This window comes from Oryzias melastigma, linkage group LG16 (assembly GCF_002922805.2).
Source record: "Oryzias melastigma strain HK-1 linkage group LG16, ASM292280v2, whole genome shotgun sequence".
In the NCBI taxonomy this organism is placed as follows: Eukaryota; Metazoa; Chordata; class Actinopteri; order Beloniformes; family Adrianichthyidae; genus Oryzias; species Oryzias melastigma.
This window is the reverse complement of record NC_050527.1, coordinates 10859449-10880564: the sequence shown is the minus strand read 5'-3', so window position 1 is coordinate 10880564 and position 21116 is coordinate 10859449. Positions and strand designations below refer to the sequence as shown.

The 21116-nt window shown below is 37.2% G+C and overlaps 4 protein-coding genes and 1 long non-coding RNA gene across 10 annotated transcripts in view; 2 read left to right on the top strand and 3 right to left on the bottom strand.

The window, feature by feature from the left end:
- c4b (complement 4B (Chido blood group)) overlaps positions 1 to 847 on the bottom strand; it is a 16981-nt gene extending 16134 nt beyond the window's left edge. Inside the window, exons 1-3 of the mRNA XM_024267316.2 lie at positions 707 to 847; positions 199 to 391; positions 53 to 121 (exon numbers count right to left, since the gene is read on the bottom strand). Coding sequence (XP_024123084.2) covers positions 53 to 121; positions 199 to 391; positions 707 to 771 — 327 coding nt within the window. The 5' untranslated portion in view covers positions 772 to 847. The remainder of the gene's footprint in view (positions 1 to 52; positions 122 to 198; positions 392 to 706) is intronic.
- Positions 1 to 4273, top strand: part of LOC118599779 — a 36271-nt gene extending 31998 nt beyond the window's left edge. For both annotated transcript variants that reach the window (XR_004949277.1, XR_004949278.1), the window contains exons 2-3: positions 2281 to 2410; positions 2925 to 4273. This is a non-coding gene — a long non-coding RNA (uncharacterized LOC118599779). The remainder of the gene's footprint in view (positions 1 to 2280; positions 2411 to 2924) is intronic.
- LOC112143389 (macrophage mannose receptor 1) lies at positions 4266 to 7323 on the bottom strand. Its single transcript, XM_024267320.2, has 5 exons — positions 6942 to 7323; positions 6404 to 6760; positions 5253 to 5588; positions 4879 to 5148; positions 4266 to 4791 (listed from the first exon to the last, which is right to left on the bottom strand). The coding sequence occupies exons 1-5, from the start codon at positions 7003 to 7005 to the stop codon at positions 4430 to 4432; spliced, it is 1389 nt and encodes a 462-aa protein (XP_024123088.1). The 5' UTR covers positions 7006 to 7323; the 3' UTR covers positions 4266 to 4429.
- Positions 7324 to 7594: 271 nt separating this feature from the next.
- On the top strand, positions 7595 to 17434 carry rxrbb (retinoid x receptor, beta b). 2 transcript variants are annotated; one of them, XM_024267077.2, is made up of 12 exons: positions 7595 to 7885; positions 8990 to 9174; positions 9621 to 9774; positions 9846 to 10025; positions 10304 to 10357; positions 12561 to 12721; positions 12815 to 12944; positions 14266 to 14392; positions 14483 to 14524; positions 14604 to 14695; positions 14781 to 14886; positions 15789 to 17434. In XM_024267077.2, the coding sequence occupies exons 2-12, from the start codon at positions 9034 to 9036 to the stop codon at positions 15934 to 15936; spliced, it is 1335 nt and encodes a 444-aa protein (XP_024122845.1). In that variant the 5' UTR covers positions 7595 to 7885; positions 8990 to 9033; the 3' UTR covers positions 15937 to 17434. The 2 variants fall into 2 exon arrangements, with proteins under 2 accessions (XP_024122845.1, XP_024122846.1); XM_024267078.2 differs by lacking the exon at positions 10304 to 10357 and having other exon boundaries at positions 7596 to 7885.
- Positions 17153 to 21116, bottom strand: part of fhod3b (formin homology 2 domain containing 3b) — a 91208-nt gene continuing 87244 nt past the window's right edge. For all 4 annotated transcript variants that reach the window (XM_024267073.2, XM_024267074.2, XM_024267075.2 and 1 more), the window contains 3 exons: positions 19638 to 19821; positions 19287 to 19448; positions 17153 to 19200 (listed from right to left, as the gene is read on the bottom strand). In XM_024267073.2, coding sequence (XP_024122841.1) covers positions 19118 to 19200; positions 19287 to 19448; positions 19638 to 19821 — 429 coding nt within the window. In that variant the 3' untranslated portion in view covers positions 17153 to 19117. The remainder of the gene's footprint in view (positions 19201 to 19286; positions 19449 to 19637; positions 19822 to 21116) is intronic.

The following is a 21116-nucleotide window of genomic DNA, read 5'->3' as shown; positions in this document are numbered from 1 at the left end:
GGACTTTTGTTGACTTTCTTTCAGGGCTTTTTCCGTTGACTTGAATTTGAGCCAGTAGATTAAGGTATGGCCTAGACATTTTATGGTTATTTTTAAGCTCTATCCATCTCTCACTGTTTATCTGTCAAAATACAAAACAGAACTTTCATTTCAACCTTGAATAAAGTTCTTGGTTTGTGCACAAGAATGTTCTCATACCTTCAGCTCAGCCAGTTTGGTCTTCTCGTCTCCGTTGCAGTCAACATGTGCTGTGTTAGACACAATACCGCCTTGCTCATACTCCAGCCAGAGATTTACCGGTATACATTCTTGGTCCTTTTCTCCCTTGTTCTGGACAAAGACCTTCTCTTTAACGCCAACATGAAACACGTTTGGGGCTGAAATAAAAAATCTAGAAACACGCAAAGACACAAATTGCACATAAGTTTGCACCTTTTCTTTTATTTTACATTTATTGATTTAATTGTGCTAATATATATACATTTTGCAGAGCAGATTATTTAGTCATTTGCAAAAATTTGTTAAAAATACTAAATATAATGACAATCTGTAGAATTATATTACAAAATGATTTGACTAGTCAACAATCAATCAATCTTTATTCATAGAGCAGCTATAGGCAGCGATGCAGGTCCCCATCTAGAGCTGCTAAACCCACAGGGAGAGGATCCAGTCATGTCTTCTTAAAAGAAAATCATAAAATTACCTGTCTTGTGTTGAAAGAGTCACTTTCACCAGCAGGAGCAGACCTAAAACAGTGCAGCCCTTCATTGTGCAGCTGTTTTTGCATGCTCTGACAGAGACCTTGGAATATCTGGTGTTTTATGTGCACTCCACCCATTTGTTTCTCAATCACTTCATTCCCTCCCATCACCCTTCTTTGATTATTCTGTTAAGACAATATCAATCTCTATTTTCATAGTGTTTGGATTTAATACAGAACTCAGAGTTAATTTATTAAAATGTGTACATTATTTATGCTTGGTTCAAAATTGCTCTGCAGAAATACCATTTCTGTATTCAATGATTGAGACAATCCTACTTAAGAAATAAAGGTTTTGTAGAACAGATAAAGTTAAAGTGCAGATTGATCTGTAGCATATGAGGCCTATGAAATGTGCATCATGCTTGGCTAAAAGCACTGGAAAAGTTGATTTCTGTTTTCTGTAAGTCTAACTGTCTTCTCATTGGTCAATGCAAAAACCAAAGTTCCCCCAAATCATGTGATTTACAAGAAATCAAGTGCTGTTTCTATGTTTGGCTAAGAGTCAGTTCTGTGTAAACAGAACTTTTTTTTTTTTTTTAATAAAAACAAAGTTCAGCTGAAGCTTCACATATTTTTATTGACTTGTGATTTTGGCTCAGCAAGTTGCTGTTTTTGAACAAAAATGTTTTTCATTGTGAAACACTTCTGAGAACTTGTGAATCAAATGACAACTATTTTTGATGTTTTTGTGTAAAGTAGACTTTTATAGGGCTTTTTTATTGTTTTTCTTTATACTTTTCTCTGTATTCATTACATAATCCCTCACTTGAAACCATTTATTTAAAACAATCCAACTGGGATGTTTGAGCTGTCGAGAACATTAAAGAAATCAAAGAAAATGTAATTATTGCTCTTTAAAAACCCGCCCAACTTCTCAATGAAACATAGAAACATTTATTTTGCAGTTCACAAACACCATAAAGAATACAGCATGATGACAAAAAACGTCTACAAAATTTTGCAAAGCTTACAATACAGATACTTAAGGCATCTTTTTTTATACAACTGTTACCATAGTGATGGAAATATTCACTTGCTGATATAAAAGCACATGATTCTGGAGAAATATATGAAAACTGTCATGATGGAGATGTATTTTATTTTTATAACCTCTAGGCAGGATTCTTTAAGATTGGGATTATACTTTAATTTATTTCCCTATAAGTCTTAGTTTGAGCAAAATTTATGATCAAAGCATAACATCATAAAAATGAAATTAATATTTGAATTAAAAAAAATGCTAAAGGGGAGGAACGAAGCAATAAAATGAATGAATACTCATCAGCTGAAGTGATAACTTAATTATATTATTATTTTTTTAAATACTGTTTGGGAAAACTCAAGAAAATCAGAAAAGTCACTTATTTGATTGAAATGGAGTCAAAGAATTGATGACAAATCCCAACCAAAGATAGAAAAAACAAATCATTACAAATTGTTTCAAGAGCTTCAATCCAGCTTTTATCATATCTTTACTTCGAAGAAAATCCTCTGCTCTCCTGTCTCATTTGCAGTCCATCCTTGTGATGATCCCTGGGCTGAAGTCAGTGAGAGTTGGGGGCATGATGTCCATCCACAACTCCTGGATGTAGACCGACCACAAGAATTGCGTTTGGACAATCAACACCAGACTCCCAGTCAAAGGTGAGGTGGGCAGGATTGGCATCCTTGGAGTCCTCAGACAAATCCTGGAACGGATAAATGATTTGATGAAACTTCTGAAGATGTAAAGATAAATATATCCATTGAAATGTCATTGTCAGACATTTGCTGCTCATTAAGAAATAAAGAAGCAATACAAAGTTGTGTAAAAAGAAATCAGAGTATTTTTACTTGAAGGTATCCTTCGTAGCATGGAATTCTGATAATGAAATACCATTGGATTTTATCCAATATTTTTTCCCTTTCTAGACAAGTAAATAACTTTCAGTACTTACATGGTCCATCAATAACGTAGTTGACAATAATCCCATGGAAGCACATATTCATATTTCTCCAAATGTCTATTCTAATATCTATTTGTTTTTCCATCTACCATCAGATGAATTAAAGTCCGCTCTTCCTCATTGTGCGCCCATTCTCAACCACTGCTTGTTCAGTTTACTTGTCCATGTCCTCTTCTCTCTGACGGCCCCTCTATCCATCTCATTTCATGCAGGATTGGGGTTACCTAAGAGACAGGCCTTCAATGGGGACAATCTGCTTTTCTACAATTAACTCCCAAGTGACAGAAGGAAGGGAAGAGAGGGTGGCAAACTCACTGAAGAACGGAAGAGACTCGAGAAACAAGCATGCTGATGGGAAATGAAGAATGGTCATTACAAAAAAAAAAAAAAGTGAATATCTTTTTAGTTCAGATTCAGAATATTAAACCCTAAAATGATTCTCCTCAAGCTGTTTAGTTTCCCTTAACTGTTTAGATATAAATATTAATTATTTCAATTCTCTTAATTCTTTTTTCACCCAAACCACCTGCGAAGGGAATCAAATTTATATATATATATATATATGTATATATATTTAATTGAATTCCAACTTAACCTCTAAATATTCAGCAGGGATGACCAATGGGTCTACATGGTGAGAGGTGCATAAAAGGGTGTGGCGTGGGAATCTTTTCAGGGGTCAGGAGTGAGGGTGGAAAAGGTCATGGGGTCAGAGCCAGCTGGACAGCACATAAGAGGAGATGAGGGTGAGAAAAGAAGGGGGGTTTGGGGGTGTCCAGGGCTGACTGACCACACGCAAAAGGACATTAACATTGAACTGAGGGAAAGCTCCATGATCAGTTTCCACAAGTGGCCAGATTTCCATTGTTGTTTGTGCAAAATCGCCAAACGGAATGCAACAATGGATCAAACACGACATTCAAAAAAACTAAACTTCAGCCCTAAAATATAGTATAAAATGTGTATAATATACAACCTTGGAGAAACTTTGATAAACCAAAAAAAAACATCTTTTTTTCTTAAGCTTCCCACCTAATTTTAAACTATTTATTGTTTTTTATGTTAATTGTGCCTTTTTAATGTATAATTACTTCTTAAATGTCTTATTTTATTTCACAGTATTTTCTTAAACCATTTTTTTTTAATTTAAGCTAGATTTGTATCATAAAAAGTTAAAAGCAAGCACATTTGAAGCAAACAATGCTAAAAAGCTGCCAAAGCTGCACTCACAGTGTTGCACAGGATGACAAACATACAGTTCTGCATACTAAAAGAGCTTAAAAGTGTCTACAGTTTTATTTTGGAGAGGTTTCTTTTCATACTGCTACATAATACCTGGTCAGTAAGGGAAAAAAACAGTATAATTTGAAGTCAAAGGAAGCAGGGTGGTCCCAAAAAAGGCTGATCCAGCAAATCATCTGTACAAAAAAGCTTAATGCAAATAACACAAGGGAGATCACTTTTTTCCTGATTTTTTTATTCTGACAAAAACACACAACTCCACATGACATTTTCCAAGCAACCAGCTGTATGTTACTTAATTTACTCTAAGAATTGAGTCTGAACAAAAGTTCAGCAAAGGTCAGGGATGAAGTTCTTTTATTGTCACATGTTCCAGAAATAAAAAAAAAAACTATTTAAGCAACAATAATGATAGATTTTTATTTTTATACTGCAAGATCAGCCAAAACATACGAAATCCCTTGCTCTCCTGTTTTTATCCACCATTTTCTGAGCAGATGAAGTTCAGTTTCTCTGTCTCTGCTAAACCGGTCCACTGCTGCCTCCCGGTGGCCTCAACGGCTCCACTTGCACCACACTCGTACACCATTTCAGGCCCTTGGCCTGGCATCCAGTTCTGGTAACAGCTGGGAGTTGTCTCTATCCAGAACCAGAATTTAAAAGTACAGCTGTAGCGCAGACCCAGCCAGACGTACTGTGAAGTGGCATTTTGAACTATTTCAGCCACTTTATCCTGAGTGTCTTTGCTGTTGATGAGGACGAGGTCGACATGATGCTTTTGGCAGTAAGTCAAAGCTTCAATCCAGGTCAGGTTTTTCTCGATTAATATCAGGTTTTCTTCAAGGAAAACAAGAAAAAAACAGTTAGAACTTTTAAAATCAAATTTGTGAAAATAAAAACAAAGTCCATCAGTATTTTATTCACCTGAATTTGTGAATGAACTGTTCCTTTGAGACGTCACAGTGTTAGATTGCATAGTACTTTGAGCTAAAGTTCCCATTCCTGTTGGAGATGCTGTAACGCTGTGCTCAGGTGCTGAAGTAGTCACGTTAGTTATGTTCAACTGATCAAAATAAAAGGTTTCTGTTGTAGCTTGAGGTGCATTCTGTTGTGGAGTTGTCAAGTTTGTTTGCAGTTGTTGTGGTGTACTTTGTGTGTTTTGTGTTCTGGTGGAGGCTGGAGTTGATTCCAGCTCTGCAGAAAAGCATATATTAATTACTTAGTTTTTGTGTTGAAATACAAATACATTAGAAAAAAAAAAAATGAAAACAATCTTTAAGAAGGAACAGCATAGTTACCCTTATGACAAATAAAGGGAGATTTGGTTTCACAGTTCCTGTTACTCCACTGCCCCCCATCTTTAAATGCTGCAACAACACACTCCTGACCGTTATATTTAGGTTGATTGGGTTTCCACAAACGAAATGACGAGTGACTCCCAGATGACCATTTCCAGGGATCTCTGAAGAGGCCAATCCACACAGTTTCAGAAGTAGGCAGGTTTGTGACGGCTGTATTCTCCTCAGCTGAGTGTATGCTAACTAGATCAGAAGACAAGCTCCTGCAGTGACTTTGAGCGTCCCTCCAGGATTTAGCCTCAGCAATAAGCATGTGGCTGCTGGCATCACTGTAGCCTGGAAAGTGAAAAGGTTGCAAATGTAGCACAGGTGCTCTGTCATAAAACATTTTTTGGGACGTAAAGCACTGCGACTATTAGGGCTGCCACAAACAGTTATTTTAAAAGCTGGCTAATCACTTATCATTTTTTCAGTTTGTTGACTAATCTGGTCATTTGTAAACTGAATGTAAAACACACATCTTAGCCATCATTAGCTTTAAACTTGAAGTGTTAAAGCTATATGCTAACTAAAAATAAAGACAATTAGGACAAAAGTTTGTTAAATCTTTAATGAACCATGTAGCTTTTTTGTTTCTGGAATGAAAATAAATCAAATGATGTCAGCATCTGAAACAAATGAACTATTTTTCACTCAAATAAAACAAAAGTGCATTTTGTGCTGCTGAGTTCTCCAAACTGTATTCAACTTTACTACACTCTGAATCTATATAATTCAAAACTGTTGCTTGTGTACCGCTGTAGTGCTGCCATGGAGCTCAAGTTCTGCCTTGCAGACATCACATTGGACATTTTTGTCTTTTATTTATTTATTTATTTTGTTTCCCACTTTCAAGCTCCATTTGTGTGTTGTTATGGTACTCAAGTCTTCCTATAGCATCATGTGACATCACTACTGACCCGGATTAGCACTACTGCTCATGTGTGACAAAGACAATGGCAGACGCTGCATTAGAAAGCGTGAACCGTAGTTTTGAGATAAAAAAAAACAAAAAAAAAACAACACAAATCGACTATTAAATTAGTCGACATAGTCATGACTAATCGAATAATCGTGGCAGCCCTAGCGATGATACATACTATTGTACTTACCATGACAAACAAAGCTATGCTCTTCTTCGCAGTCCTTCATTAACCAGGTTCCTTTTTGACTCACTGCTGCACATTCCTCTTCAGTCGACGCTTGTGTCTCTTCTGTCTCCCAGTTAAAATAGTCTCTTTCATCAGCTCTAGACCAGTGCCAATTCCACTCATTTCCAATCTCTAGTCCTATCCAGGCCATGTCAGCTGTCGTTGAAACCAAACCTATCAAAGTGTTCATGTCTGTGGGATTTTCAATTGTTGCTAAATCAGTGTAGCTCTGTCTGCAGTAAGTCTGTGCTTCCCTGTAGGACTTGGATTGATTAATAAAGTGAAATTCTAAGGATCCCAAAGTAAAGTGGAAAAACACTGTAAAAATAAAAAGGAAAGGTTTGAGAACAACTAAATTTAAAACACAAAGTAAAAACATTGTATATATTATGGGCAAAACTTTGATTTACTCTTAATATTGTACGCACAAGGTTTTGTGCAATAACCGATTGAATAATAACACACACAAAAGACAATATAAAGAGTTGAAGGTTCAAACCTGAGATAAAAATTAAAGGTAGAGTCGAAGTCCTGTCGGTCATAAAGTTTCTCTTTCCATTCATGATAATGCCTGAACTTAAAACAATTAAAAAGACAATAAATAGTGAATAAAGATAAAGTCATAATAAACGCCGTTCAAAATAAAGTTGTCCTGTGATCAGCCATGTTTCCTCTGAAGTGTGGTTTTCAGCTGAACTGCGTTTATCAGAAGAATGCTACCAGGCTTGTCAGGAGAAGCATCATCAGGAACTATTTTAAAGCGGTGTGTCAAGTTTTGTTTTTTTTTTTTAATTTTTGTGAAGACATAAAAACAAGAAAAATATGTCTGCAACCAAAGATTAGGAAATGTGTACTTTTAATTTTATCTATCTATCTATCTATCTATCTATCTATCTATCTATCTATCTATCTATCTATCTATCTATCTATCTATCTATCTGAAAGTTAAAAAAGAAAGTAACACAACATTCTTCACATTTTTTTTAAATTACAAAAACCAGTTTTGCAGTAGGTGTGTCAAAAACACACATTTGACTTAACTATAATATTCTTTATTTTATTTTATTTTTTTTTATCATTTCATGGAAATGCAGTGCTTTATACACGTTTATTTGAAAGTTGATGTACTCAGGTCATTAACAAAAGAACAGCCGTTCAGTTTCAGGTGACACGTTTGATTGGTCCCAGCATTCCTCGCGAATAATCGAGCTAAAGTCGGAGGTGTCACATGACACCGCTGTTATGGGTGGTCCCCGGTGGTTCCATGACACATTTTGGCTCGAGTGGATAGTGGCGCTGAGCCATCATGGCCTGTAAACAACAACAACAGCGTCAATCTGAAGTAACCGGAGTCTGATTTTTGTTGGCTTGTTGTCTCGTAAATGCTTCGGACAGGACACATAGACGGACGGGCTCCTACACGATGCGTCTGAAGTGTGTCTGGTACGTAGCTTCGACCTTCAAACCTGTGCTAGCTCATTTGTAAACAATTGTTTCCTTGATCTATCACGCTGAGCCGTGAGTCAAGCTAGCGTTAGCATTATTGGATAAGTTAGCCAACCGAAGCTAATACGCTAATCTGTAGCCACACACAAAAATACGTTTATTTTGGTGGATATTTTACGTAGGTGCATTCTAGACTGTGATTATTAACACAAATAACGCTAAGCTGTGTAAGTTTACGTGTTTCTTACGGTTATAATATATGGAAACTCGGTAGGAGGTGTTGTACATAAGCTAATGGCTAAAGATGTATGGCCGCGTCATGGTTTTGCAGACAGCTAGCCTTTAGTTTGTCCAAAATACAGTCGATGGGTGTTTTTAACAATGTGTCTAATGTTAATTTATGTTCTGGAAATGTATCCAATGCTGCATTTTAATTAGCATGAAATAATTTCATGTTTATTTTCGTCCGCGTATGACCGTTTCAACATTTTACTGCGCATTTATTGAAGCCTGTTACAAAAGTGGCGTGCTGTTTAGTGTTAAATCGAGAACGCTTCAAGCAAATACCGCGTTGACCGTAGAAAATACACAGATAATTGTTTATTTTAAGCAAATATTTAATGCCGCAAACACTGAATCCAGATGAGTCATTAATCTGGTTTTGATTGGAGCGATTATTTACAGACGTGGATGTTCGTGGACAAAAAAAAAATCTCTGGATTGCAATCATCCGAGTGAAACATTAATATATCTTAAATAATCATAGTTTATACTCTTTAAATCTGTGCTGAAGGCATTTTCAGTTGCTTGAAGCTACATTAGCCTCATGGTCCCCTTCATGCACTTAAACGATTATTTTATTTTTTTTTCTAAATAGACTATTTAGGCAAACAAGCCTTCTTAGTACACTTTTAGATACATATTAACTTCACATTTAACACTAACATTTCCAATCACAGATTCTGGATTTGTTTTAGCTCCACTTGCACTTTACTTTCAAAGCAAACAATTGCATCATGAAAAGGAGTACTTGTGAGAAAAAAAATTGACCTTATTTTGCATTAATTTTTCATTTAATACTATGTGTCGTGTCATTCTCAGATTGAGACGGGACATCATTCTCTTGGTTGGGTTGCCAACACGCCATGTCCTCACAGCTTCCGAACAGATCAGCCTCCAACAGCCCCACCAATCTTTTAGGATCTCCATTTTCAGTGATCAGTTCTTCTCTTAGCCCCTCTGTGGTCTCTCCTTCTCTGGGATTTGGACCTATCAGCAGTAATCAGGTAACTGATTGTTATTCATTGGCATATATACAGTAAACTGATGGGATTTTATGTAAACGGTCTTTAGAAGAATTAAGAGAAGTTATTTTGGTGTAAATTCATAAAAATAAACGTATGGTAGTGTCATGCTCCAGCTTTTAACATAAGAACCAGATGAAAAACAAACATTTTCTTCATTATTAGTTATTTTTTTGGCTTAAAGTTAGATATTTTCTTTTTTGTTGTTATTGAGAAACGTAATCTTGTCAGTTTCTAACAATGAATAGTTTGTTGTCAAAAATATGAGATTATTTTCTTTTTACTCCAAAAAATAAATAAATCCCATTAACTTTGTGTGGTTTTTCTATCATTCGCTCAGCTAATTCTAATATGTAAAATGCATGATTATAAAATAATATTAGACAATCTGATCAGAGGTCTTCTCTTTTGTTATATTGTGTATCCAGATCTCTTCTTCAGCCCCAACATCAGGGATGCATTCAGTCAGCAGCTCAGAAGATATCAAACCACCATTTGGTCTGAGGCCCATGCAGTCCCACAGTCCAGGGATAATGCTGTCTCAGAAACGACTGTGTGTGATCTGTGGTGACCGCTCCTCTGGTAAGAGAACTCTCAAAAATCTTTGCCTGCATCTGTTCCACCTGTTGATAGCTTGTATGTGTTATTCCCAGGCAAACACTATGGAGTTTACAGCTGTGAGGGCTGCAAAGGCTTTTTCAAACGAACTGTGCGCAAGGACTTGAGCTACACCTGCCGGGACAATAAAGAGTGCCTGGTCGACAAACGCCAGCGCAATCGCTGCCAGTACTGCCGCTACCAGAAGTGCCTGGCCATGGGCATGAAGAGGGAAGGTATGCAACATCCGGATTTTAATTCTCATCTCCATTCACATTCAGGGATCAGTGTTGAGTAAAGGAGAGGGTTCAAACTTTGTAACAAACTGTTTCAACCAACCTCTTTTTAGTGGATGTAGTTATTTTGGATTTGAATTATAGTTGTATTTGGCTTCTTTGTTTTAGTGGAATAAATGAGCCAAAACAACAGAGATGGCTGTATAGAAGCTGATTTGCCCCTCTCCATGTCTTCCCTTCACTCTCTCCAATTCTGTCTTTTCTCCGTCTGTCAATAGTGATCAGTCATGTAAAGTGGATAAAGGAAGATGGAAAAGATGAGGGATGGATGAGTATGTCACTGAAACATTAAAGACACTGTATTTTTAAGGCTACTTAGCAGAGGTGGGATTTAAAACCTTAAATCAGTTAAGAGTCTGAGGGTAGTGAGCCGCTATTACAGCATTCTAACATTTTATGCATCATTTTTAGGTCTAAGAGTGACTATTTGTCACTTAAAAACAATGTATGAATTGATGTCAAATTAATTGTATGTACATAATTTAAATTTATCTCCTTTTGGGATCTTAGGACATTTTTAGGGGCTTTTTTTGTGAACTCAAATTTGGGGTAACTTTAAAAAAAAAAGCTGCAGTGATACATTTTAGTTTTTCTCGAATCTTATAATAACTAGTACTACCTTTGCATATATATATGACTTATAATTCATTTAAATTTGTGACTCAATTTAATTACTTAGTTTCTTTTAGTCTTTGCAAATCTCATTAAGACGGAACTTTAGAATAAAAATCCTGGATAATTTCTTTAGCTATTTTTAACTTTGTTAAAAGTACGTTTCATTTTATTCCCCAACAATATATTTTGCATACAAAATGTAGATGTTTGGGGTGGCAGTGAAGCCAGCACGGAGAAAAGATAAGGTTTTAAAAAGAGACTTTTTATTGAAAGTTTTGGAAAAGTCATATTTGAACTGAGAATATCATCAGCGATTGGTTTAATTTAAACTAATTACTATTTTTTTATAATAAAGTGTCTTGGCGACTGACATATGTAAAAGATGCGGCACTTAAAATAAAGGGTCTTATTTACCATTTCAACTGAAATAAAAAAATCCACCATATTTTTTATTGCAAACTTTCCACAAATATGCATGTGGTGCTTGAATTAAAACTGTGGGCTTTTTTACAATTTGAGTACACATAAAAATAGCCCTGATTTATAGACTAAAGGTGACTAAAGTCTCTCTTTTTTTTTACATTTGACTGATGGAAAAAAAGCGTTTACAGCTGCAAAAATGTAGCCTTTCAAATTTAAGTTTATATTTGAGACTGAAAGAAGCTCTCTGGACTGGTGTCTTGTTTCTCAGCTAACTTTTATGTTTTTTGCTGATGCTGTGAAAATGTATTAGAAATCTGGAGAATTCGATTAATGTTGACACAACAAAGATTAGTAATGTCTCGCATTTTAGCGGAGGTCAGGATGAAGCAACGTTTAAAGGACAATATGTTATGTGGCTTTCTAATACTGCAGTGAAGTCCAGACGGCTTCGGGTTTCTTGTTAACTAAATGCACATGCTCTAAATATTCAATCGTTGTTACATTTTTTGAAGTTTTCAGATTTTTTAAGACACGTGTAGGCAGGATAATCCAATGTCTTATAAATACTCAGTAATGATTTATTTAATTAACACATGAGTCCAGCTTTACCTGATATATTGTGGTGTCATGGATTTCCAGGAGATGGAAATCACACTAGACCTTTGGGTAGCGTTGCGTATCCATGGCAACCTCCGTCCTCACAGTGTACATACAGAACAGCAGTAACTAGTTGTCTATTTTGCACACATTCGTTTCTACGTTAACAATGACTGTTTGCTCTGTGATGTTTCAGAAGAAAAGACAAGTGGGGGTTTTCAGAGTAACGGGAAATGAAAACTTAATTAACTGCATAACAGGGTAGTTCTTGGAAATAAATCAGATAATTGACTATGTAGACCAGGGTATTCAGATGATCACATATCCACTCAGTTTGGATATTTCATTTTTAGATTAGTGAGCATGTAAACTGGCTTGCTGCTCTCCTTGGCATCACTACTCCTCCACTGCAGTATTCTGCAGTTCTGTCACTGTCTTGTTTTCTTATGGACAGCGTGTCACTGTGTGTATTGCTGTGCAGCTGTGTGGTTAAAGTCTGCAAGACTGCAGAAGTGTGAATTTTTTTTGAACCTGCAAAGTATCTGTGCTGCATTGCATGGCTACAACGATTTGAGCCTCCTGCACGTATTCTCAGAAAGACTTGAATTTTATTATCTTGATTCTCAATTCAACTCTAATAGTAATTTCATTTGTTCCGAATGTATCTGTAGATGTAAGAGCTAATGTTTCTGCTGTACAAATTCATGCAGCGTATTTCCAGAAGCTAATTTTTTTGCTCTGAGGTTGTCCTGTGTCTGGTAAAACAGAATTTACATTTCTTTAGTATGGATCGTCCATAACTCATCAGTTTCCGTTTTGTTTTCTTTTGCTTTGGTGCAGCGGTCCAGGAGGAACGGCAGAGGAACCGAGAGCGTGAGGGGGAGCTGGAGTTCAGCGTTGGGGTGAACGATGAGATGCCCGTGGAAAAGATCCTGGAGGCTGAGACGGCCGTGGAGCAGAAGACCGAGCTCCACTCTGATGGAGGATCAGCAGGAAACTCTGTAAGTCGTCGGAGGTTTTCAGCCCAAATAGATTTCATAGTTGCAAAAATTCAAGTTATGTGGGAGTGACAATAGTTTCTTGTTTGATTTCAGCCCCATGATGCCGTTTCCAACCTCTGTCAGACTGCAGACAAACAGCTGTTTGCTTTGGTGGAATGGGCAAAAAGAATCCCTCATTTCTCCGAGCTGCCGCTTGATGATCAGGTCATCCTTCTGCGCGCAGGTATGAGAGCATCTGCAGTCAGAGCTGACCCAATGAAACCAGATTTTTATCTGGAACCCTGAGAGTTTTGTATTAAAAAGGATATTGTACATATACAAAAAGTTTCCAGTAAACAAAAAAAAGGCTTTTGTTCAACATAATGCAGTGATAGAACAAAAGAGAAATCTAAATTGCATCAATATTCTGTGTGACCCTTTGCCTTCAAAGCAGCATCAGTTTTTCTAAATATGCCTGAATACAGTTTTTGAAGGTTGGTCCTTCTTTGGATGTAGGGTTTCTCACATCTCTTCATGTTATCCCAGACACCCTCCATGGTGTTGAGATCAGGGCTCTGTGGGGGCCATCCAAACACTTCCAGTACTACTTCTTTACTCTGAGGACAGTTCTTGATACCTGTGGGTGGATTGTTGTCTTTTAACAGCATACATTTGGGGCCAATTCTGTGCTTCTCTGATGGTATTTAATGATGGATTAGTAATTGTCTGTTTCTCAGCATTGAGAACTCAATCGATCCAACTCCATTACAGAAATAAAGTCCTAAATGTTTAAAGAATTTCCATACTTAAGTGTAGCCTGCAGACACTCATTATTGTATCAAACTCCAGCACTTAAACTGCCTTTTTCTTCAGCCAAATGTTTCAAATTTTGACTCATAGTTTTGTTAATTCTTCTGTCATGTTGGAGGTTTGGCTTTTAATGAAGACCGCTTTAGCTTCTCTGAACAGTGGATGAGTGTATTTGGGTCCCTTTGGTTTCTGCCAGATCTGAGCTGAAAGTATTTCTGAACATTTTCTGATTTCAAAGCTTGATGTGTCTGTCTTTCATCTGCTGCACTAAGTTCCTTCTACTGAATCTATAATCCTCAGTGCTGCACAGCACATCTTAAAACCCCTGTCTGCTTTGAAACCTTTGTCTGGATGAGACCTTGTGGATTCAGTAGAACTAATTTCTGTCTTGTTGCTGTGTTCTGTCTTGCCATGACATGAAACTGTCTTTCTCAACCTCACCTTGGTGACAGTTTGGCGGTTTCTCACCCTGTTTGAAGTCTCCTACACAACTGTTTCTGCTTCAGTTCATGACTGGGTTTAAACACGTGTGACATTGATGATCATTACCATGGTTGATCAAACACCTGACTATTGAACTAGTGTCTTTCTTGCAGCTCAGAGGTGCACTGGAGATAATACATTTAGAAGTCTAAGAACAGGAAGGAACGTTGTACAATAATGTTTACACACAGTAATTTAAATGTAGAACTCACTAATGTTTTTCAGGTGATCCTCTCATGTCAAAGTGTGTCTCCGTATTGCTTGTTTATCAGGGTGGAATGAGCTCCTGATTGCCTCGTTTTCCCATCGATCCATCCCTCTGAAGGACGGCGGTTCTCTGGCATCCGAGCTACAGCGCGACGGCTCCCACGCTGCTGGAGTTGGAGCCATTTTTGATAGGTACACTTCAATTCTTTAAAGACAAATTGTTATCCGATGTCTGGGTAGATTGTTTTTGAGTGTGGCATCTAACTTTAATGCTTGCCACAGGGAGAGTGTGCAGAGTGCAGAAGTCGGCGCCATTTTTGACAGGTGATTTTCCGTTTTCTCTTACTTGTTGGCCCCATTGTTTACATTTCTTATGTCTCTAATGTTTTCTTTTTACATGAAGGGTTCTTACTGAGCTCGTCAACAAAATGAGAGATATGCAAATGGATAAAACTGAGCTTGGCTGCCTTCGAGCTATTGTTCTGTTCAATCCAGGTACTTGTTACAGTTGAATGCTATTATTTCTAGCTTCCACAACTTGGGTTTGTTCATTGAAATGTTTCTTTTTGCTTCTTGACAGATGCTAAAGGGCTCTCTAACACAAGTGAGGTGGAGCTCCTTAGAGAAAAGGTCTATGCATCATTGGAAGCTTACTGCAAACAAAAGTATCCAGAGCAGCAGGGAAGGTAATGATCCTCAGCTGTGATCAACACTATGCATCAGTGGTTCCCTTTCTCTCGGCTGCGGACCGGGAATTTGTCTGTGGGACAGTTAGACAGCTGAAACAACCTACATTTTTTTCTGTTTTATTTGTTATCGGATTCTAAAGGATTTAATTCCTGACTTATGTCAACTTTGCTCGGTCACATGTCGAAATTACGTCTGCTATTTTTGCAGACCACCAAGTTAAAACCACCAAGCTAGCAAAATAAAACAAATATGTTTGGAAACAGAAGAGCTCCAGATTAAAAATAAATCTGCATTAACACACAAAAAGCAGGAATCTTTACTCCATAGATTGATTATTGGGACACGTGTTCCCACAAAATATAATAATAATCCAGAATATTCAGCTTCCAGCTGTTTAATGTTACCAGGATGTTGCTAATAAAATAGCTCAAATGGTGGATTTACATTTATGATTATATTTAGAAAATACAAATTTTTGTATTTTTGTTTTTGGATTTATTTGTTGCATCTGAAAAGTTGTACAAGGCATTTTTTTTCTTTTTTTTCTAAGCTTCTACTTTGACAGTTATTGCCAAGGAAAATCTACCTCGCATTTCATTGGTTCCTCTATGAAATCTAGTGTACAAATAAAGGTTAAAGCAGCTGTAGATATCTTACAAAGAATGAAGATAAACTAAAGTTAAGAGAAACTCGAAGCTAAATTAAAAAAAAAAAAAAAATAGAAGAACAAATTGAGCGCCTGCTTTATTCTCATACAGGCTGTTCAGTGAAAATATCGTCCGACATTAAAACTTGAAAAAGGTTGGGGACCACTGCTACTCATTATTTCGTAGGTTTATATGTATGCAGCCAAAAAAACAATTAATATATCTCTTTTTTTTTTATTTTACCTCTGCAGGTTTGCTAAGCTCCTCCTCCGACTGCCAGCACTGCGATCCATTGGCTTGAAGTGCTTGGAGCACCTCTTTTTCTTCAAGCTGATCGGTGACACACCTATTGACACTTTCCTCATGGAAATGCTTGAAGCTCCCCATCAGTTGTCTTAGATTGGAAACGCGTTCTGTGGTTCAGATAGCTGGAGTTTGGGAAGCGTGGGACTGGAGTGGCACTTTAAATTCTTTCAAGATTTGTCAATTTGTCTCACTGCTGTCTGTGTTACACTTCAGTGCAGCACAGATTTGCTCTTTAGACCAAACCCAAAGCTTGGCATGTTCTACAAGCTGGTGCTATATGTTGTCATAACTTAAAACAATAGCTATGGTAAAACAAATATTTTTAGAAAATGTAAAACCTTTACATATTTCTCTCACAAGAGCTATAATTTGGGTACTCATTTTTATATGAACTTTTTAGAAACCGAAGCAGTCCGTTTTTTCCTCCCTCTAAATTCACCCATTAAACATTTTTTCTTTTATTTTTTTAAATCAAAAAAATACAATTGAATGCAACATGAATTATGAGCATGCATTAAAATTTCACCCTTTTTTTATTTTTCTTTTTGTTAATGCTTGATAATTTGTAATTGTTTCAAACAGTCATGAGGAGCTGTGGCTGAAAGCAAGTTGGAAAAAAAAAGCAAACCCGGGGAAAGAAGACAGGTCGAAACTGTCCTTGTCTGTGTTGACTCAGCTTTATGTGTCTCCTATATATGGTTAGTGTTTACTCAATGTTTTAAAAAAAAGAAAAGCAAAAAAAAAGAAACATCTAATCACAGTTGAAGCTAATGATTAGACTCTACTGCACTCTTGCAGCGCACTATTTCTAATTTCCTCAAACGCTCGGCCTCTTGGCGGTCATCCGTTTGTCCTTTTTGGTGCTATTTCAGACATAATTTGACGTTACTGGTGCAGTCGCATGCCAGACCACAAAAACAAAACAAAACAAAAAAATATGCAAAACTCAGAATTCCTTTTGTTGAGCTGTGTTTGAAAATGTAGCAATATTAAATGCCTGTCAGTCATTCAGGGGTTTAACAAAGTGAACCTTAGCCAGCAAAAAGGGAATATGCCATTTTGTGATTTATCTATACAATTCTATGGTACTGTGCAAAAGTAACTGTTCAGGGAAAATTTACATTAAAAAATTTTGAATTCTGATCAGGAAATATAAATTGTATTCTTCTCAATTGGTGCCCTTTTTTAATTATTATTTTTTTTTAGCTTGTGTCAAGCAGATTGATTTTTTTTTTCGGGGTTTGCACTGGATTTGATGAGACTTCTGCAGTTTTTCCCCCCTCCCTCCCCATTTTAAAGCTCAGTTGTATTTTTTTTTTTTTTTCAACTTTCCCGCTTGTTTTGCAGGTAGTTGTCTTGTTCTTTGCAGTGTCTAAGCAGTATGTCAAGCAAACCATAATTAAGATGGAAATCCATAACCCCTGTGGACGCAGGAATCCTAAGTAAGACCAAATGAGTTCTGTACTATGGCCTCATAAAACACCAGATGAGATGTGTTGCTGAGCTTTTTATCGACCTTTATGCTCTTGAACAGTAAGCGACTTGAAGCATGGGTTGTGTGGACTAAGAAAAATAAAGATGCTTGAGCATTTTTTTTTGCCTTTTTTTCTTAAATTTGTTTTTCAAATAAGACAAAAAAACATTTTTACTTAGTTTTTTTAATTGTTGCTGTTACATACTGTAGTATTGCTATGGGGAGCGATGGAATAGGAGGCTTGGGTGTGTAGCAGTGATCCAATAACAGGGCAAAGACAACAAATCAAAGTAGTTTAGTAGTTAAAATGTGGTCACCGGATCTCCTCTTTTAGTTAAAAAAAAAAAGATGCAACTAACCATGTGGAACATCCCTTTGTGTCCAGCAGTTTTTAAGTGATTCACTGCTTAGCCTTCTTAAATATGACTTAAAATGAAACTGCTTTCAGTTTAAAATGACTTCTGAACAGTCATTTCAGTCGGGGAGTTCTCCATTTATTGGATTTAAGGTGCACGACTGGGTCCCAGTAAATTGCTGTCATAAAAGCAGCGCTGGTGGCATTTCTTTGACTTCTTGCAGTGGCTGTGCATCAATCACAGTGTAGGAGGTGGTGGATGCTGTGAACTGCAAAGCAGAAATTCCAACGAAGGCCATTCATAGTCAGGAAGCAACACATTTGCTGATTGACCCCAACTGTACAGGTTTTCAATTTTATTTGCGGTCATGCCAGTGCTAAATATTCCATATTTAAAAGTGACAAAATAAGCCTTCTGTATGACCAAATCAGACCTCCAGTGACACCAATAAATAATAAAAAGTGAATTTTAGAGTTTATGGAGCTTTGCAGGATCTAATTTGACAGTGAGGCTAAAGGATCTATCATGAAGCTATTTTATTTAATGATTAAAAAAAAAAAGCTGGTTAATTGGAAAAAATGCAGAAAAAAGTCACAGCTCAGGTCTATACTGAACTATTCAGACTCACAGAGTATACAACTAGCAACAAGTTGTGATTACGTCCCTGAAAATGTCTTAATAAATAACTCTGCAAGGCACTCTCAAATGTGCAGCTCATAGTTTTAGCATTAGAAGATGCAGTCCTGCACCCCGCCCTCCAAGGGCTTTCCTCTGACGAGAGTGGAGTCAAATAAAAAGGAAATCGGATTTTTTTTGAACAGATTTAGTCAAATTTCTCCCAAACAGTAAACTAATGCTGCTCTGAATCTGTGCACTCTGAGCTGTCATGTTAAAAGTGTTACTGTGCTACTGTTGCTGGTTGAGGACGTTTGCAGATTCAGAAGTCCGAGTGGTTCGTCAGTGTCGAGCATCTCACATTCCATCGATACCCAACATTTACATCCAGTGCAATTGTTCCTAACTTAAGCACCTTCTTGAGTAAAATTGAACACAAACTACAACAGTAGTGTTGAACATAATAATGCTTTGCACAAAGCCATCTATTTAATAGATAAAAAAAAAGTCTTTGAGCTGCTGCTGAAAGCTGCAGGGGGCGATGCTGAGCCCTGGAAGTCATTTTCGACACCTTCGTCTCTCCAAACTTCAGTGGGTGTTGGTAAAAGCAAAAGGATGGTTGCGTCAAAGCCTTTGCAGGTTCTGATGGGTGGTGCTCATCCAGCTAAGCCAAGCATAGTGGTTTGGATGCACTGGTGGTCCAGCTTTTAAAAAGCCCACAGTCTGTAAACCAAACGCCTAAAAGATGAGGTCAACTCATCAGAGCTGAGAGGAGGAAGGAGGAGGAGTCGGAGGGGCGTGGCTTTCTCAGTCTGGATAGGAATCCATCTCACACCTGCATCTCCGACCCACTGGACAAGCCCAGAGCGTTGGCCTCCTCTGTCGTCAAACCGTTCTTCAGCGTCCTTCGCACTGCGTTATGAACAAAGAAGATACGATTTGAAATGTGTTCAACAGCGATTTTTCTACGGGATGTTAACAACCCAATAAAGACTGACGTGACTTGCGGTTGACTCGGGATCGTCTCCTCTCTCTCGGCTGCGTTCGCTGGCCGGGCCCCTGTGTGGCCGACCTGACGATCCTCTCCATGATCTCCTCAGCTGTGTCCTCCGTCTGGCTCACGGGGTCGTCGCAGGATGGACTCCACGCAGCAATACGCCCTAACATGTTTTAGAGATAAAAATCACAAATCAAAAATGTGGAAAAGCTTTTAAAGGAACAATAAATTCACTGACACATTTTGGAAGCTTTGAAACGCAAATATGACTTTCTTGGAGATGAAGTTCACACATTAAATAGTTAAAGATTATTTTGAAAAGTTGACCAAATAACCTGTAGAATAATCTGACCTCTGATGGTGCTGCCTCTGGTTCGAGTTCGAAGGCCCGGCACCGTGGAGGCCACGCCCTCCCCGTCAGGTGAGCTGCTCTTCAGCACGGCTTTCATGTTCTCGTGTTCTGCTGCGTCCTCGGCGTTCGGGATGTGAGATTTGCCCTCCTGTGAGCCTACTGGGGCACTGCCAAATTTTCCACTCTGTGAGGGGAGAGTTGGCATTAAAATGACTATGCTTGCATTAATACCAGTTTAGCTCAATGCACAGTGTGAATGGAAGCTTTTATTGTCTCAAATTATTCTCAATTTTTATTTACAAATAAACAGTCATGCAACATAAAACTCTTGTAATTTCTCTGCACAGCATCACTTAGCCACTTTACTCACATATTCATTCAAACAAATGATGTCATTAGTTGGCTATTTAAATTTAAACAAAAATATTGTTTCAAATGCTTAAAAAAGCATGTAACTAGTGTTAGTGACAACAGATTCACTAACAATCAGATTTATTTTATCTTTCTCCTCCTACTGTTGTATTTTTGCTTTAACAAACTATAGAGAATACTAACACAGAAAAATTGATTTTCTTCATGTCTAAGGATTTAAAATGTCTAACAGATCAATTTAAGTGGATGTAAAAACATATCAAAACATTACACTTTTTGAGCGTTTTTACTACTTGATAGTTTGCTCTAATAGATGACCTTTAAAATAGTTTATTCATCAATTCATCAGTGTATTCATCAAGATACATTTATGATATTACACAATAATTTCACAGTGAACCTGAAACTGTCCAAAAAACTCAATTCCAAAGTATGATAGGAAATAAATATTTAAATCTAAACAAACTGCTGATGATTACACATTTTTTTGAGCCACGGAGCATTCACATTTGACAAATATAGTTACTTGGGTTATAATGTGATATATATTCTTATCTCTATATAAAAAATGCCATATAGCCCAGCCCTAATTCCAAATAGTTCATTTTTGTCATTTTCTTTCACTGTAAAAGGGACAAAAAATAAAATCAAGTTTTTTTTTTATGTTTATAGCAAAGATCAAACATGGGGAGAAAAAATACAAAAATTATTAATGCACAAAAAAAGCAGAAACAAAAGTCAAAACTTGGTGAAAATTGTCTAAAAAAGCAGTCTCCTATGTACAAAGCTCCAAGGTTGATGTGGCGTAACTCTCATGTTCGTTTTAAACCCCAAAATGTCAAAGGCCGAAACTTTTTGAAACTTTCACGTTAAATTTTTAAATGATAACAATGCTAAAGTCGGAGTTGGTCATATTGGATGTGATTAGCAAACCGATCGCAGAATTCAGAGGGTTAATTATTTATAATTATTCTGATTTATTGTATAGCAGAGACAAAACTAGTTGTAATTGAATCACCACTCAATAATTATCCATCCATCCATCCATCTTCTTGACCGCTTCTTCCCTTTCGGGGTCGCGGGGTGCCGGAGCCTATCCCAGCTACT